Source organism: Leopardus geoffroyi, chromosome C3, assembly GCF_018350155.1.
Source record: "Leopardus geoffroyi isolate Oge1 chromosome C3, O.geoffroyi_Oge1_pat1.0, whole genome shotgun sequence".
NCBI lineage: Eukaryota > Metazoa > Chordata > Mammalia > Carnivora > Felidae > Leopardus > Leopardus geoffroyi.
The window spans coordinates 827,902-843,966 of NC_059338.1; the positions used below are offsets into that span (position 1 = coordinate 827,902).

Consider the following 16,065-nt stretch of genomic DNA (forward strand, 5'->3'; position numbering starts at 1 on the left):
TCAGCACCCAGATCAGGTGGGCGTGGGCAGTCAGCGCAGCCCCGGGCGAGCGGGCAGCTGTCCAGCCGCGGCAGGGCTTCAAATCCGTGCGAGGACACGGAGACCGGCCGGGTCCCCCGCGCGTCAGGGCGGGGTGCTGGCAGGCTGCAGGTTCGCAGGTGGCGTCCTGGGTCCGGGCTTCCTAACACTAGCGGCTGCACTAGCCTCGCCTAGCCCGGCACCCAGTCTGCAGGCAGAGGGGTCCGCAGAGGCCGCCGCAGCCCCGAGGCGAGTGTGCGTGAGCGGGGCCGGAGGCAGGCCTCCCCCCCACCCCACGCCCCGGACCAGCAGTGTCCAGGGCCCGGGTGGAAACCTGGGCACAGAGCGAGCCCCCGAAGCTAACCCTTCCAGCAGGACCCGTTAGGCGAGCGGCTCCAGAGAACCCGGATTCTCCAGGCCAGACGACGTGCTTCTGGGCTGAGCCCAGATGAGGCGGGAGGCCGGAGCGAGGGGGCATCCGCAGTCACTGGGAGCTGGTCGAAGCCACCTTCCCCAGGGAGGGCCTCGTCCCCCACCCCCTCGATTCATGTAGAAGCAATTCTCTGAAGCGGCCTCTAAAATCTATCTTTTTCTTAGAAATTTGGAAACATCTGCGACTAGGGAAGAAAAGTCCTAAGAATCAAGGTCATCGTTGCGGCTGGCTCCGCTGTGGTTTAGCAGCTATGCTGGGCTTCGCGTTTCACGGGGGGGGGGGGGGGGGCAAGTGCTGGTGGCCACGGGGAGAGACCTGGGGGCGAGCCCAGTGCTCCAGCCTCTCCCCTAGCCGGCTGGGCCCTGCCCCTCCCCCACTGCCGGGGAGGCACGGGGCGGGGGGGGGGGGGGGGGCAGGAGGCGGGAAGAAAAAGGAGTCAAGACCAGCATCTTCAAATTAACAAACTGTAATTGTTTTCCCAAAGATACATTTTTTTCATACACATCCATCATACACTGTAACCAAAAAAAGCAGTGTACATGAAATAAGAGAAAATAAATTAAAAATCCATAGCATAGGTAAGGAGGCTCTAGTCTGGAGCACAGCTGAGTTTCCAGCAATATAAGGAGGCTCGAAAGTTTCTTTTATAAGAGTGCCTGCTAGCAGGGGTTCCAGCCAGGTGGTTGGTTGGTCTGTAAGTCAGTCTTGAGTACTTGACAGTTCTGTTTTCCCTTAGCGCCTACGATAGCCGTCATTGTCCCGCGAGAGGCAGAGCTATGTCACGTCCGGGAAAAGTGAGGGAGGGACCACGGAGGCGGCGTGAGATCCGAACACAGCATTCAAAGGTAATTGGTCCAGTGGCGCCTGGGGAGGAGGAGGGCGGCTCCCCGGGCTTAGCCATCTTCCTTCGGGGGTGTGTACCAGCCTGCAGAGAAAGTGAGGGGACAGTCACCGGGTGGAGGCCCCAGCACCCCCTCCTGGCCCCAATACCGAGGGAGGGCACCTCCGGGGTCATCGGGACGCAGGTGGTGTCGGGGAGCTGGGAAACCGCCCACTGGAGGCCACGAAGACGGGGAGAACGAGGCGCCCGACCTCAGATGACCCAGTGAGGTGAGCATTCTGGAAGGGTGGTCAGGAGGGCCTGCACCTGTGCGCTGGGCAGGGGTGTGGACGCTACCCCCTCGGGCCCTTCTCCAGAGAACGGGGGCGGGGGAGAATGGGGGGAATGGGGGGAACAGCGGGACGGGGACAGGCGCCGTGTGATGGGCGGTAAAGGCTTAGAAACCCAAGGAAGGGGTCCTTGCTGTGGCGGGAAGTGCGACCCCCGGGCCCGGGCCTCACCGTTCTTCTCGTGGATCTGCACCAGGGACTTGTAGGACTGCTGTGCTCTCGTCAGGCTGTACTGGGACTGGGACAGGACGCCACCGTCAGCACGGCCGGCCGCGGCCCGCCGGCCGCCACCTTCCACAGCTGCCCCCCAGAGACCCCGGCTCCCGCCCGAGGACCCTCTGCCTGGGGACCACGGCCCCACGGCCCCACCGCCCTCCCCGCCGGCCAGCCGGAGGCCTCCTGCCCTCGGCCCTCGGCCCTGGGCACGAGCGGCCGGGGCCGGGCCGCTTACTTTGTTGGCTCCGAACTGCACTCGCGCCTTCCCCTTCACCAGCGTGGCACTGATCTGCATGATCACAGACTCTATGGAGTAGGCGCTGCTCCAGCCCTGGGGACGGGGGCGCCGGAGCGCGCGGGTCAGGAGGGTGTCCAGAGGGCCCCGACGCCCGACACCGCCCCCCTCCAGCGGCGGGGGCACCTCGGGGCCAGCCCTCGGCTGTCACCCGAGCGTCAAGCGTGCACTGCGGTCAGCGCAGCCCCTCCTGGGCCACCGCGGGACGCAGGCTCACCTGCTTGGTGAGAAGTTCCATGCAGATGGCGCCTCCACCCAGAACGTACCTGCAGGAGGGAGGTGAGTCGGCGGCTTGCCGTCAAGAGCTCCGCACCCCTTCCCCACCCCCCGCCCCTGCCGAGCAGCCACTCACCCTCCGGAGAGGACCGGGGACACGACCCTGACAAATGGCGGGTCAAAGGGGAAGTTGTCCTGAGAGGAAAGAGAGAACTCAGAGGGGCCAGTGCCTGCACGACCGCCCTCTGCGGGGCAGGGAGGGAGCCTGGCTCGGGGGGAGGCGCACAAACAGAAGCCTTACTTTGAAAGAAAAATTAAGTAGAATGAAGTCGGCTCCTTCTTTCTCTTTGAGGATCTGGAGATCATTGTGCAAAGCGCTGTCCTGGTCGACTCTGAGGCAAGAAGCCTGGGCTCAGACCCCTGGTCCCGGCTCCCGCTCTCCCGGCCCACCGCTGGCAGCTCAGGGATGAGCCCCTCCGCACCCCAGAGATGCCCACGCCACCCCCCGCCCCCCCACTGGCTGCCCAGCCCCCACGCACTTGAGGAGTTTGACGTTCCAATCGTACAGACTGTCATTCACGAGTTCAACTGCATAGTTTCCTGGAAGGAGGGAAGACGACAGGTGTGGTTAGGATGGTTGCGGGACGGTCCCCGATGCAGACCCCCCTCCCGGGCCGACAGAACACAGATCAAAGACTCCAGGTTCACCCCGATGCACAAACACCCAGTCTAAGCCAATGGCTTGAGAAGCTGCATTCTTGGACTGAAAACTTCGTAAATGTTCACGTATCCCAGGACTTTTTTTTTTAAGTTTATTTCGAGAGCGAGAAAAAGTACCTGTGCACGAGTCGGAGAAGAGCAGAGAGAGAAAGAGAAAGAGAGAGAGAGAGAGAGAGAGAGAGAGAGAGAGAGAGAGAGAATCCCAAGCAGGCTCCACACTGTCAGTGCAGAGCCCGACGTGGGGCTCCAACCCACAAACCATGAGGTGGTGACCTGAGCCGAAATCAAGATTCAGACGCCCCCCGGCGCCCCGCACTCACCGCCTTTGAAACTCTGTGACCGGTAGATATCCCTGAGCTCCTTCATCAGCCGGTCAGTGGCCTGCACCGAGCCAGACACCGCCCCCTGCGAGGAACAGGACACAAACATCCGCGCTCCTGAGTAGGGGGCGGCCCGGCAAGCGCCCTGGATCAGCCCACCCGGAGAAGGGGCCTGCTCCCGACACGGATGCCCCGCAGCCGCCCCCCCTCCCGGCCAGGACCCTCCAACCCCTCGGCCCGGCCTCTCCCCGCACCCCCCTCCCGGCCAAGACCCTCCAACCCCTCGGCCCGGCCTCTCCCCGCACCCCCCTCCCGGCCAGGACCCTCCAACCCCTCGGCCCGGCCTCTCCCCGCACCCCCCTCCCGGCCAGGACCCTCCAACCCCTCGGCCCGGCCTCTCCCCGCACCCCCCTCCCGGCCAGGACCCTCCAACCCCTCGGCCCGGCCTCTCCCCGCACCCCCCTCCCGGCCAGGACCCTCCAACCCCTCGGCCCGGCCTCTCCCCGGGAGGCACGTACGTTCAGGTAATCTTGCCTCTGGTTCTTTTTGATCTTCTCTAGTATGGCCAAGTTTTCCTTTCCGATGCCGTCGTCTTCGGGTTTCTTGCCCTCAGCCGGCTCCTCCTCTTTCATCTCATAGTGGTCTAGGTCTTCCGTGTCCTGGGGGGGGCACGGGATGGGGGGAGGGGGTGGGGAGGAAAGAGCCAACACAGGTTATGCAGAAGAGCCACTGCCTTCCCGGTCCCACCTGGCCGGGGTCAAAGGGTACAGGACAACGGTCGGTCCAGCAGGCCGACGGATGGACACAGCCAGCTCCGGGTCCAGAGTGCCCCGGCCCCACGCCCACCAAGAAAATCTCCTGGTCGGTCTCAGGCGGCAGGACCCCGCCAGGACCCAGGAAGGCAAGTGGGGACTCGGCCATCTTGTCCCCGAGACCGACCCCGCTCCAGCTGTCCCTGACACTCTCCCTTGATAGCAGTGGCCCCTCTGTAGTCCTGGGATGACGCCGGCCTGACACCGTGGCTCAGAACTCACTTCTCACCGGGTCGCTACGATTCCCAGGAGGAGTGAAGACGGGGGCACAAGTCTCCCGCCCTCCCCGTGGGTGCGGGGCCCGGGCCAGGTCTGCGGAGGCGCCTATGCCAAGGGGAACGAGGTGGAGGAGGTCAGGAAGAGGACTGGGCCCTCCTCCACCCCAACCCAGGTGGGCAGGGAGCTCGCTGTGCGTGGGGCGGCGCAGAGGCCGGCGGCCGGGAGACGCGTGACGGCCCTTCGTGCGTCTAAGGTCCCAGCAGAGCTACTCAGGAGCAGAAGTGTCACCGGAGCGGCGTCCTCACCCTGGCACAACGCAGCTACCACTAACCTCCTAATTCCGACACTAGCCGCGGACATCCACGAACACCTGTCTCGTGCCAGGTGCTGTCGTGGACCCCACACGCCCCGGCTGACGTCCCACAATCGCCGTGCTGCTGTTCCGCCGTTATTCCCGTTTTACAGAGGGGCAAGCTAAGGCCTACTGAGGTTTATCATCACGCCCAGAGCCGCACGACCCTCGGCGGAGCTAAGATGTGAGTCGAGCTCCATGTGGCTCTGAAGCTCGGGTTCTTAACTATGACGTTACTTTCTGTAAAAGCGCCTCCGTTTTTGGAGAACGGACCAAAGTTACTTAGTATTCATCAGAGACCACGTGGGACATTTTAGACGCGGCGCCGCATTTCACCCTCACGACACTCGTCCGTACTAGGTGTCACAAGCTGCCTTGGAAACGAGGAAACCACAGCTGGGGGAGTCACTTCCCCAGCTGGGTACAGGATGGGAGCCCAGGTCTGACTCCAAGGGCCCCTCAAGTGGCCTCGTGGACTACTCGGCTTAAAGGCCTCAGCACTCGGCTGTCCTCGGGGCTTGCGGGGGGCCTGTCTCCCACTGCACTGGCTGCTCCTCTAGGCCAGTAAACCTGTCCTCAGTCCTTTCTCTCCCCGGCCTACATTGGAACGCCGTATACAGCGGGTGCTCAGTCCTGCTGACAAAGAACTTCCCGCCACTGCGGCCCCGGGGCGCCACCCTACCTCAGGCATCTCCTCGTCTTCGTCTTCCGAAGACACGTCCTCCTGTGTGCACTGCGGCCGGGAGGGAAAGACAGCGATCAGAGCCTCAGCACGTGGCCTCTGACCTCCGCCCTGGAGCCCGGGGTCTGGCGGCTGTGTCCCTGCCTCGTGCTGCCAGCCGGTCAGGATGGAGCCACAGCCCAGGGAGCGACCTCACTACCGGCCCGTCCTCCTCCCACCACGTGCACACGTTAAGAGAACAGGGGCCGCACGACCCGCCTCCCGCGTCCCGGTCCGAGGAGCCTCTCCTTGACTCGATCGTCTCTAGACTCACACCAGCCGTCGGTTCCCCCAGCAGCCTGGGTCCCCAAAGGCCGCCAACTGCTACCGCCAGTGGTAAGAACTCCCCCTCCTCTCGACACGGAGCTCGCTGCCCCTGGGGAAGTTCTGGGGGCACCAGTGCCCATCTACCTACATCCCCACCCGAAGGACGAGGGCCAAGAGTCGCGACCCGTGCAGGTGTCTGGAGGGGCGGGAAGTGCGGAGGAATTACCGCAGGCACGTCTCCGCGAACGGGTATCCACCGGGCCCAGAGCCCCGACGGCTCACCTGCTCGGCCGGCAGGGGCTGGTCCAGCATCTCCACATCTGGGTGCTGAGGGAGGTTGTACAGCTTACACAGGTCGGAGATGATCTTCTTCAGATGCTGCAGGAGCTGGGAAAGGGGCCGGCGGTGACGTCAGACACCTCACGCCCACCCCGGTATGGACCCGTGTGCGGACAGGCTCCTAAACCCCGATCTGGTACCTGGTTCTCTGGATCTCACGGACCACGTGTGTGGGAGTTTCCTGGACCAAGGCTGGGTTTGGTGCAAGGCTCTCCCTCCGGCTTTAGTAAGCCGCGCCCCCCCCCCCCCCCCCCCCCCCCCCCCCCCCCCCCCCCCCCCGCCCCGGAGTCTGCCCCCAGGGAGGACGTACTGTACCGCCCCCTTCCCAAACACATCTCCTTTCACGAGGCGTCTCCATGACGTGGGCCTCATAAGAGGAGAGGGCAGCCTCGGCCCGGCAGCCTGGCCCCTCACCAGAGTATTCCCTTTCTTTATGTCCACCAGCCTCTCCAAGACAGCGGCCAAGTTTGGGTCATCGGACTCCACTGACCAGATGGGGGGCACAGCAGGGTAGGACTCCTGAGGGAAAAGAGCAGAGAGAGTGGTCAGCACGGGCAGCCCTGGGAAGAGCAGACCTTGCCTGCCTCCCGTCCCCCAAGATTTCTGGTCCCTCTGCTCCTCCGCCCCCAACAAAAGCCCAGCTCAGCAGGTCGGCATCCCACCAGCTTCCCAACAAATCCCAGAGCAGAGCAAGTCCCCGAGAGAACCCTTTCCAAACAGCCTGAACACCCTTTCTCTTCTCAGGAGTGAGCCAGGGAAGGGCCGCCGCGCCACCAGCGGGGAGGGAGGCTTCCCACGCACGGCGCTGCGGGCGGCCTGTCCCACACCCGGCACTGAGCCCTCCAGCCCTCTGCTCCTCGAGTTCCACGGTGATTTCAGGAAGGGACCCCTTGTCACAATCACGCCGAAGTGAAAACAACGAAGGCTGCCGGTCACTTTCGGTTCAGCTGGAGAAGGAAAGCCACACGCTAGGCTGAGTCTCCAGAACCCAACGGTAAAAGGAGGGCAGGAAGACGCCTCCGACCCGGTCACTCCCCACAGAACCGCTGACGGGCCAGCTCCCCCGTCTCTCCCTCAAGCAGGCGCGGGCTGCAGGGCCCCACGAGGCAGGCTGGGGGGAGGAAGCCCACGCTGCTGACATTCCCAGGCTTCCTGAGACCAGGCACCAAGTGCACCCTGACCAGACTCCCCCCTCTGCCCAAAACTGGGGGCATAGTTCTCGCCAAGTCTCCTTTATGGGGGCCACAAGGAATTGGACTGAGAGCCTCGCAGCCTAGCTTCCTTCTGGGGACAAAGACGGTGCAGGCACTCTGCAACTAGATGGGCAGCTAGAAGAGAAGGGGGCATTCCTGCTTCTCGGGAACAGAATCAACTCAGGGGGCTCCCCCCACCCGCTTCTGCTAGGGTCTTAGCTCTGTCACAGCGCTAATCCTCAAACGCTGAAGGCAACCAATCGTGAAAGATACTCAAGTCTTCACCTGACTCAACCACACCCAGTTCTCCAACCTCAACTTTTTAGTAGGAAAAAGGTGGGGGAAAGAAACAGGAAAAAATGGGACACGTGCTTTGGGGGAGCACCATCCAGCCCAGGCTGAGGCTCACTGCACCTTGACCTGGTTCAGTGGAGGAAAAGGGATAGGAAACCAGGCCCCCAAGTACCACCCGATTCACAGGTCAGTGTTTCCCCTGACGACTCACTCCAGGGTGCAGACAGCCTGCTGGGTAAAGTGCTGGCCCCCCTGCTGCCTAACTACTGTCCCAGCAGGTAAGTGCCAGGCCATGCAGCACTGAGCACTCCCAGTCCTCAGTCGCTGCCCCCCTTCAGGGGAGGTCTGAGGACACATGGGGCAGGAGGCCTGCAGCACGTCTCCTGGCTTAGCCTCGTGTGCGATGGTGTTCACTGGGCACGGAAGGGACTGTAGCTGCTCAGGATCAAGGGCGCCGTCCTCAGTCATCACCATCGTTGCTGGGAAAGGCACCCACCCATGGCAAGGGGAGATTTCCGAGGGAACAGGAGAGAGGAGATCTATTACCAGCTGGGGCAAAAGGAGGAGAGTTCGAGGTTACACCAGAATAAAAGGGAGACCAAAACAGAGAAGAGTCCGTGACCTGCGAACTGCTCCTTAGTAAAAATTCAGGGAGCAAAGGGGGGCTTCGGGAGAGGTGCCTGGGCAGCGATCCCACAGGTGGCAACGTCCTAAGTCAAAGGCACTGCCGACAAGGAGGTATCACGGAAACGTGGAGTTCCAGGCCAGGTGGGTCCCCGCGGCTGAGCTCAGGGCACAGGCCTGGAACCCAAAAGTGACAGCAGGGGAAGGAAGGGGCCTCCGCAGGTGGCCAGGTAAAGCCGCGCGGGGCCAAATCACGGCCCACGGGATGTGGGCCGGTGGAAAGGGCCAGTCGAGGCGCCATATGTCGGGATGCGCGGCGGACGCCGGGTGCACAACCTCCAGCGGCGACGGCGAGTGTGACCCGCTCGGAGAAGGCGCCGGGCCCCGACGGGGGGGGGGGGGGGGAACTCGGCCTGCCCGGTCCTCGGAGAGCAAAGAGCCGTGCGGTGTGGGGCGATCCCGGGTGCCTGACAGGGGGCCGCGCAGGGGCGCGCGGAGGGGTCCTCACCGTGATGTTGCAGTGGATGCGGACGGGATCCCCGGGCACCGACCCCCGCGGGGGCAGATGCGGTCCGGGCGCGGCCCCCGCCCCGGCCCCTCCGGCCCCGGCCAGCAGGAACTCGCAGCTCAGCTCGTCCAGGCAGGCGCTGGCAATGCGGAAGCGCTCGTGGCCGCGGTGGAAGATGGACTCGAGCAGCTTCAGCTCCCGCCTCAGGCAGGGCCCCGGCCCCGGGCCCCCCCCCGGGCCGCCCCCGGCCCCCGGCGCCGCCCCCTGGCCCCCCAGCTGCTGCCCCGGCCCCGGCTGCTGCTGCCCCTGCGGCTGCGGCTGCTGCATCCTCCGCTCCGCTCCGCTCCGGGGCCGGCGGGCCGGGAGCCTCCGGCCTCCGCTCGGGCTCCGCCGCCGCCGCCGCCGCCGCCGCCGCCGCGGTCCGCACTTCCTGATCCCCCCTTCGCCAAGATGGCGCCGCCGCCGCCTCCGGGACGGGGCCCCCCCGCTCGCCGGCCCCCAGCCGCCGGAAGCCGCGCGCCCCTCCCCCTCCGCTCCGGCGGCCCGCCCCGCCCCTCACGTGACCGCGCGACGCCGGCCTCCCTCACGTGACCTCTCTCGCACGCCCGCCCCCTGGTGCTCGCCTGCTGCCCTGCACACGTGACCCGGGGCTTTGGGCCCGGCTCCGTCGGCGCCTCCGCGCGTGCTGACGCTCGCCGTGCGCGCGCCCGTGCGCCGGCCCGGCCGGCGCTCCCCTGTCACGTGCCCCGGCGCCGCGTGATTCCCAGGGGGCCCCTCGCGCGGGATTCGCTTCCTGTCCGGGTCCCTGAGCCGCGGCGGCGTGTAGAGAGGGCGAGGGGCTCGCGCCTCCGCGCCCCTGGGGGCTCACGGCGAATGCGGCGGCTCCCGGGGCTTGCAGGCTCGTGCCCGCCCCGCCACCAGCTGGTCGTGTGACCTTGGGTTCGCCACCGCCCCTGTGAGCCTCAGTTTCCTCGTCCGTGCGGTGACCCCGGGCGGGGCAGTGCGTACAGGGCCTGAGCCAAAGGACGGAGGGAGACACCGTGCGGTGCTTGGCCCCTTAAGGCCGCGCGGCCGGTACCTGACCCTTCGCCTCGTGAGTCCCCGCGGGCGGAGACGAGGCTGCAGGGCTGCGTGGGCTTCCCTCGCGGGCCGGGCACCGGGCAGCGCCGGTGTGGCCCGCGGGCCTGAGGCCGGCCGACCACGGCCCTTGGCCCAGCCGTGGTGGGCGCCGCCTGCCGCGGTGGCCCTGGCCCTCGCTAGGTGGCACTGTCGCCGAGGATCAAGCAGCGCGGGGGCGGGGTGGTGGCCCGGGCGGGCTTCCGCCGAGGGCCAACCCCGCGCCTGGGCCCCTGGCCACCTTCCTCCTCACCCCGGACTAGAAAGAGAGTCCTTCGGAGCGGGCTGTGCGCCCCGGTGCCAGGTGCTGGGCGCCTCGTTTCCCGAATCTGTGGCGGTTGACTCTGAGTGTTTAACGGTGATCGAGACGAGTTCTGCCCTTCCTGGGGCCGGTGACTTCCTTTGGGGAGCTTGAAGGGATAGCTGCACGTTCCCTTTTTGTCTGTGTGTTCAAGCTGGTAGCCTAAAAGGCTGGGGTAAGAACTCCCACTTCCTGAGGGTGTCTTGGAGGTATTTCTAGTACCCCCAGCAGCTTTGCGAGTGGGGGAGAGGCGTGGCTGCCCGAGGACACACAGTAAGCAGAGTGCTTGGCCTGTCCCACTCTGCCTTTCTCTGACGCCTTCTCAGGAGATTGTCACACCACTTGACTCCGGTCCTTCCCCCAAAATACCCACAGATGCGGCCATTTGGAAAATCCTGAGTTCCATATTTCACTTTCATTAAAAAAAAACTTTAAAACTGTTTATTCTGACAGCAGGGGAGGGGCAAAGACGGAGAGAGAGAGAATCCCAAGCGGGCCCCGTGCCGTCAGCGCTGGACGCAGGGCTCGATCTCGTGAACTTGAGGTCATGACCCGGGCTGAGATCAAGAGTCAGGAGCTTACCCGGCGGAGCCACCCAGGTGCCCCCTGAGTTCCATATTTTTAAAAGGGTTTTAATTAGAAGGAAATAAGATGACGAGACAGTCTCACAGTGTTGGACAGACTCCAGTGAGGGAATAACAGTCGCGGTCAATGAGGTGAGGCCTGTGTGTTCTGTCTCTAGTACTCTGCTCCTCATCTCTGCTCTCGCTGGCGGCGCCCTCGGGGGAAGTCCTGTCCGGTGTGCTGACGTGGGGAGGGCCCGGGCACTGAGGAATGGAAGTGATGGGTGCATTGATTTAGTGAACGTTTGGGTGCTGGGGAAACAGGAGTGAATAAAAGGAAACGCCCTGCTCTCGAGCCTACTTTCTGTTGGAGGAAACAGATATGGTAAAGGTGGAATCTGAAGCTAGCTGACTCACTAGATCGAGAGAGGATTGATCAATATTTACCGGGCACCCACGATGTGTGAGGCACCGGGATGCAGCATTGAATGGGACAGACCCAGCCCTCCCCTTTTCCGTGCATTCAGCCCGGTGGGAAGTCTGACGCTTCTATGAATGTTACACAGCCAGTCGTGAAATTGCGGTTCTGGTAAGTGCCTCAAAGAACAAGCCTGGAGAGGTGCATCTCTGACAAGTGGCGCACTCGATTCTGAAGGATGGGTAGGATTGTGTAAGGGAGGAGAGGACTGGGCACTGTCCCAGGCAGGAGGGGTGGCCTGTGCAAAGGTTTTGAGGTAGGTCTGTGGCAAGTTGGAGGAGGGGAAGGAAGGCTTTGTCTAGAGCGATACAAGGTAGGCACGGACAATTCTTGGCACATATCGACAACCACGTTTAGGAACTTGGGCTTTAATTTAAGATCAGGAAGGACCTCAACCAGGCAAGTCCGTTAGCCTCTCTGCTCCGGCTTCTGTTCCTGTAGCACGGAGATCGGAGGTGGTGACGGCTCCTCATGACGCTGTCAGGAGACCTAGTGACCTGACGTGTGAGAAGTGCTTAGGAAGGCGCACGTGGTGAAGAACTTCTAAGGTTTTTGAGGAGTGAAGGATCAACGTACCTTGAGTCTAGTGGGAGGAGAGAGGGTAGGAAACGAGGCCAGGGTCAGAAGCAGGGACTGCATCGGGGAGGCCACCGGAAGTGCTCGGGTTTTACTCGGCGCAGCGGGAAACCGTGGAAGACCGTAAGCTAGGAGGGGCACGATCTGACTTAAAATGTTAAAATTTTGATCCCTCTGGCTGCTCTTTGAAAAACGAATTGTCGAGACTTTTGTTTTTCCTCCAAAAGGGCTCGTGTTATCAGCGTGAGCAGACGCACCTGTTTGGTTCAGAACCCACGGCTTCTGGCTTTGAGCCCCAGAAGCATAGCATTCGGTCACAGACTTGACAAATGTGTCTGCCAGGAACTGTAGGGGCACCGGGGGGTGCAGTGAGTCCCGGCACCGAGGGAGGCCCCTTCCATGGCGGCTGTCACGCGTTTGACGATGTGTTTGGGCGTGTCTCGCTCTGCCCTGAGGAACACGAGGTAGCGGGTAAACCGGAGGCAGATGCAGCAGCTACTGCAGTGTGATGAACACAGTGGTAGGGTTCAAGAAGGGTAAGGGCCTTGAAGGGTGACATTAGTCAGGACCAACTCCCAAGAAGGAGTGTGAAGGGCAAGTTCCTTAGGGGGAACGGGAGACGTTCAGAAAGAACTGGGTCCCAAACTGGAAGGAGGCCGAGGAGAAAGGCAAGGGAGAAGAGGGGAGAGGACGAGGAGGGGGCGTAGGCAACTGTAGCGGTGTTGGCCATTGGAGCTTTGGCCTGGGGCCCCAGGGCAACCCTGAGGGTCTCAAGCCTACTGGAGGCCAGTTTACCATATATAATTAATCGGCAAACTTAAAAACTTTTTTTTTTCTAAATTTTTTTTTTTCAACGTTTATTTATTTTTGGGACAGAGAGAGACAGAGCATGAACGGGGGAGGGGCAGAGAGAGAGGGAGACACAGAATCGGAAACAGGCTCCAGGCTCCGAGCCATCAGCCCAGAGCCCGACGCGGGGCTCGAACTCACGGACCGCGAGATCGTGACCTGGCTGAAGTCGGACGCTCAACCGACTGCGCCACCCAGGCGCCCCCAAACTTAAAAACTTTTGATCCAGCAATGTGACTTGGAAGTTGTTAAAGAAATGTGCAAAAATTTACCTGCAACGGAATATGTGCAGCTGTTAAAAATAGTTGCCACAAGGTATTTGAGAAAGAGTAAACGAAAAAGGAAGGGGACAAGTCTAGATTTACAGTGTGTTCCTTTTTTTTTTTTTTTTTTTTTTTTGACGTTTATTTATTTTTGAGACAGAGAGAGACAGAGCATGAACAGGGGAGGGGCAGAGAGAGAGGGAGACACAGAATCTGAAACGGGCTCCAGGTTTCAGCACAGAGCCTGACGCGGGGCTCGAACTCATGGACCGTGAGATCATGACCTGAGCCCAAGTCGGACGCTTAACCGACTGAGCCACCCAGGCGCCCCCAGTGTGTTCCTTTTTAAAAAAGTGCAAGTAACGTATGTGATTTACTTATGACCCCAACAGACATGTCTATATTTGTACAGCAAAAACGTGAACAAGAATGCTCATGCCTGCATTTTTTTTTAGTTTATTTGGAGAGTGAGCACGAGTGGGGGAGGGGCAGAGAGAGAGAATCCCGAGCAGGCTGCTCTCTGTCAGCACAGAGCCGATGCGGGGCTCGAACCCATGAACCACAAGATCATGACCTGAGCCAAAATCAAGCATCCGATGCTTCACCGACTGAGCCATCCACACGGAGCCACCCACCCCAGTGCCGGCCTGATCTCTAATAATACAAAACTGGAAACAACCTGAATTCCGTGACAGTGGAATGACTAAGTGGTGGCATAGTCACACGGAGGAGCACAGGGCAGCAACGGGGCTGAATGAGTGACAACTGCGTTCACAGCATCCAGGATTCTCACAAAAAACCAAAACCAAAAAAACGCACCAAAGATTACGATTCCATTTACGTAAAGTTTAGTAGGCAAAGTCAACGTGTGCTATTAGAAGTCAAAATAGGGGTTACTTTTCTTTCATTTGTTTGAATTGTGGAAAAACACCTGTAACCTAGAATTTACTGTTCTAGCCGTTTTGCCGTGTGCATTCCAGCAGCATTCAGTACATTCATGGTGTTGTGTGCCCATGATCTCTGTCGAGTTCTAGAACTTTGACAGTCACTCCCCACTCTCCTCCCCCCATGATGTGACTTGTGGAGATCCTGGAGGGAGTAATGACTGGCAGGGGACATAATGGGGGGCTTCTGGATATTGGTAATGTTCTTTTGTTTTACCTGGGTGAGATCGTATGGGTGTGTTTGTGTTGCGAAAATGTAACTGTATACTTATAATTTATATATATTTTGTATCTAGTATCTAAATACATATAAATTTAGAGATCCATAATATCTGTACAGATATCTATTATATAGATATGTACATATTTGTATAGATATATACTATATACATTTAATATGCAGATATATTAGATATTTGTATGTAAAGTGATAACGATTATTTTTCTAGGAGGTAGGATTATGAATCTCTATTGTACTTTGTTTTGCTAATTTGTGTTTTCCAGTTGGTCTTCATGAATATGTATAACTGTGGTAATAGTTTTTAAATAAATAGTTTTTAAATTTAAAATATCCTACATAAAGGAAAATGACGTCCGTTGTAGTGCCTCCTAAGAGAAAGGCGTTCCTTACCCTCAGAGGCAATGGGAGTGTCTCACCAGAGCCTTGCCTGGTCTGTTTTGCCTCGGGGCTGACTCCGGCATGTCTGCCCATCGCCCTGCGTGGCTTTCTGGACCTGTCCTCTCTCCCTGAATGCCTGGCTCTCTGGTGGAGGCGGAAGGAGTGTGCGAGGGAGACAGGAGGGGGAGGGCGCTCTGGCTCTCCTCGGCCACTGGGTGCTTGTGCTCAGGACGCCCTGCCCAGCTGGAAGTGCTGCTCCTGTCGGATGTGCACTAGCGCCGGAGTGATGCAGAGAAGAGTAACAGCCCTGGGCAGGGATGGCACACGAGGCTGTGAGGCATTCCGTCTCTTACTTAGAAAATAAAAATGCAGGGCGCCTGGGTGGTTCAGTCGGTTGTGTGTCTGCCTCTCCATTTTGGCTCAGATCGTGATCCCAGGGTTGTGGGGTCAAGCCCTGTGTTGGGCTCTGCGCCGATGGCACGGAACCTGCTAGGGATTCTCTGTGCCTCTCCCTCGGCCCTTGTCACTCACTCGTGCGCCCTCTGTCTCTCAAAAACAAAACAGAAACTTGAAGCAAAAGCTGAGGAATCTGAAAAGAGACGACAGAGGCCAAGATGAGCGGGCTGCCTGGACTGGTCCAAAAGCGCCAGGGAGCAACCGAGGGCTTCGAGCAAGCAGAGACCCGCCGGTCTGTCACCACAGAGACAGGCAGCCGCTCCAGAGAGTGACGTTCATAAGCGAAGACTCCCGGCCTTCCCCAGCCACCTTGTGTCCACCAACAGAGAGATGGCAAGTACTGAGGGCGTCTGCACGTACGGCTCCCTGTCCCTCCTGCTGAGGTCTTTGAAGAGCCTTTAGGCAACCTGACTTACTGGCTTTCTCCTCTTTCAGTGCTGGGTTTTATCTCCACCTCCTGCAGGTGTTCAGACACCATTACCTTCCTGCTCTGTGCCTCCAGAACACCATGTCCCTGCCCCTGCTGGAGCGGCCACCACACTGGGCCTCCTTCATAGCTGGGTCTCAAGACGCACACAACCCTTGAAAAACAGTAGACACCCAGCAAATGTGGATCTAAATTGTTGAAGGTGGGTCTTTTTCCGACCTTTGACCCTTTCACCAAAAGGAGTGACTGCACACGTTTCTTTTCCTTGAAGCTTTTATTCTCCACTCTTTCCTTGCTTCTAAGATTTTTTAAATTCTTAGTAGATCATTACATGTTTATGTGTGCATGTGTCCACTCCCACGTGCATCAGAGGGCCTGTGGCCACCCACTCTTTTTCTGGTACTTGTCTTATTTTTGCTCTTCAGTATCAGGACTGAGGACGTGTCAAATAAGTTGCTTTTAGCTGAACTTTCACTTTTTTCAAAAAAAGATTTTTTTAATGTTTATTTTTGAGAGCGCGCGCGCCTGAGCAGGGGAAGGGCAGAGAGAGGGAGACACAGAATCTGACGCAGGCTCCAGGCTGTCAGCACAGAGCCCGATGCAGGGCTCGAACTCACGAGCTGTGATATCATGACCTGAGCTGGAGTCGGACGCTTAACCTACTGAGCCACCCAGGCGCCCCTTAGCTGAACTTTTAAAAAGGGATTTCCCTTACACACTGGAAGGTGTTGGTCCTGCACTAGCCCTTTTCCTATT

The 16,065-nt window shown here is 60.0% G+C and overlaps 1 protein-coding gene across 1 annotated transcript; it reads right to left on the reverse strand.

Annotated features, from left to right (window-relative positions):
- Positions 1–901: 901 nt before the first annotated feature.
- Positions 902–9,217, reverse strand: UBE2Q1 (ubiquitin conjugating enzyme E2 Q1). Its single transcript, XM_045456025.1, has 13 exons — positions 8,718–9,217; positions 6,513–6,617; positions 6,042–6,146; positions 5,454–5,504; positions 3,907–4,047; positions 3,389–3,473; positions 2,888–2,948; positions 2,650–2,740; positions 2,485–2,543; positions 2,350–2,398; positions 2,073–2,168; positions 1,793–1,859; positions 902–1,376 (listed from the first exon to the last, which is right to left on the reverse strand). Exons 1-13 carry the CDS (start codon positions 9,042–9,044, stop codon positions 1,345–1,347), a joined length of 1,269 nt encoding a protein of 422 aa, XP_045311981.1. The 5' UTR covers positions 9,045–9,217; the 3' UTR covers positions 902–1,344.
- Positions 9,218–16,065: the final 6,848 nt, after the last annotated feature.

What these genes read in the sequence shown, in the direction of transcription:
- UBE2Q1 (XM_045456025.1), bottom strand. Translation starts at nt 9,044, where the DNA reads ATGCAGCAGCCGCAGCCGCAGGGGCAGCAGCAGCCGGGGCCGGGGCAG. An exon ending in AGAGGCAAGATTACCTGAAC is followed by an intron (nt 3,474 to 3,906) that starts GTACGTGCCTCC and finishes TGTTCCTCGCAG; the next exon opens with GGGGCGGTGTCTGGCTCGGT. An exon ending in TCCCCGGTCCTCTCCGGAGG is followed by an intron (nt 2,399 to 2,484) that starts GTGAGTGGCTGC and finishes TCCCTCCTGCAG; the next exon opens with GTACGTTCTGGGTGGAGGCG.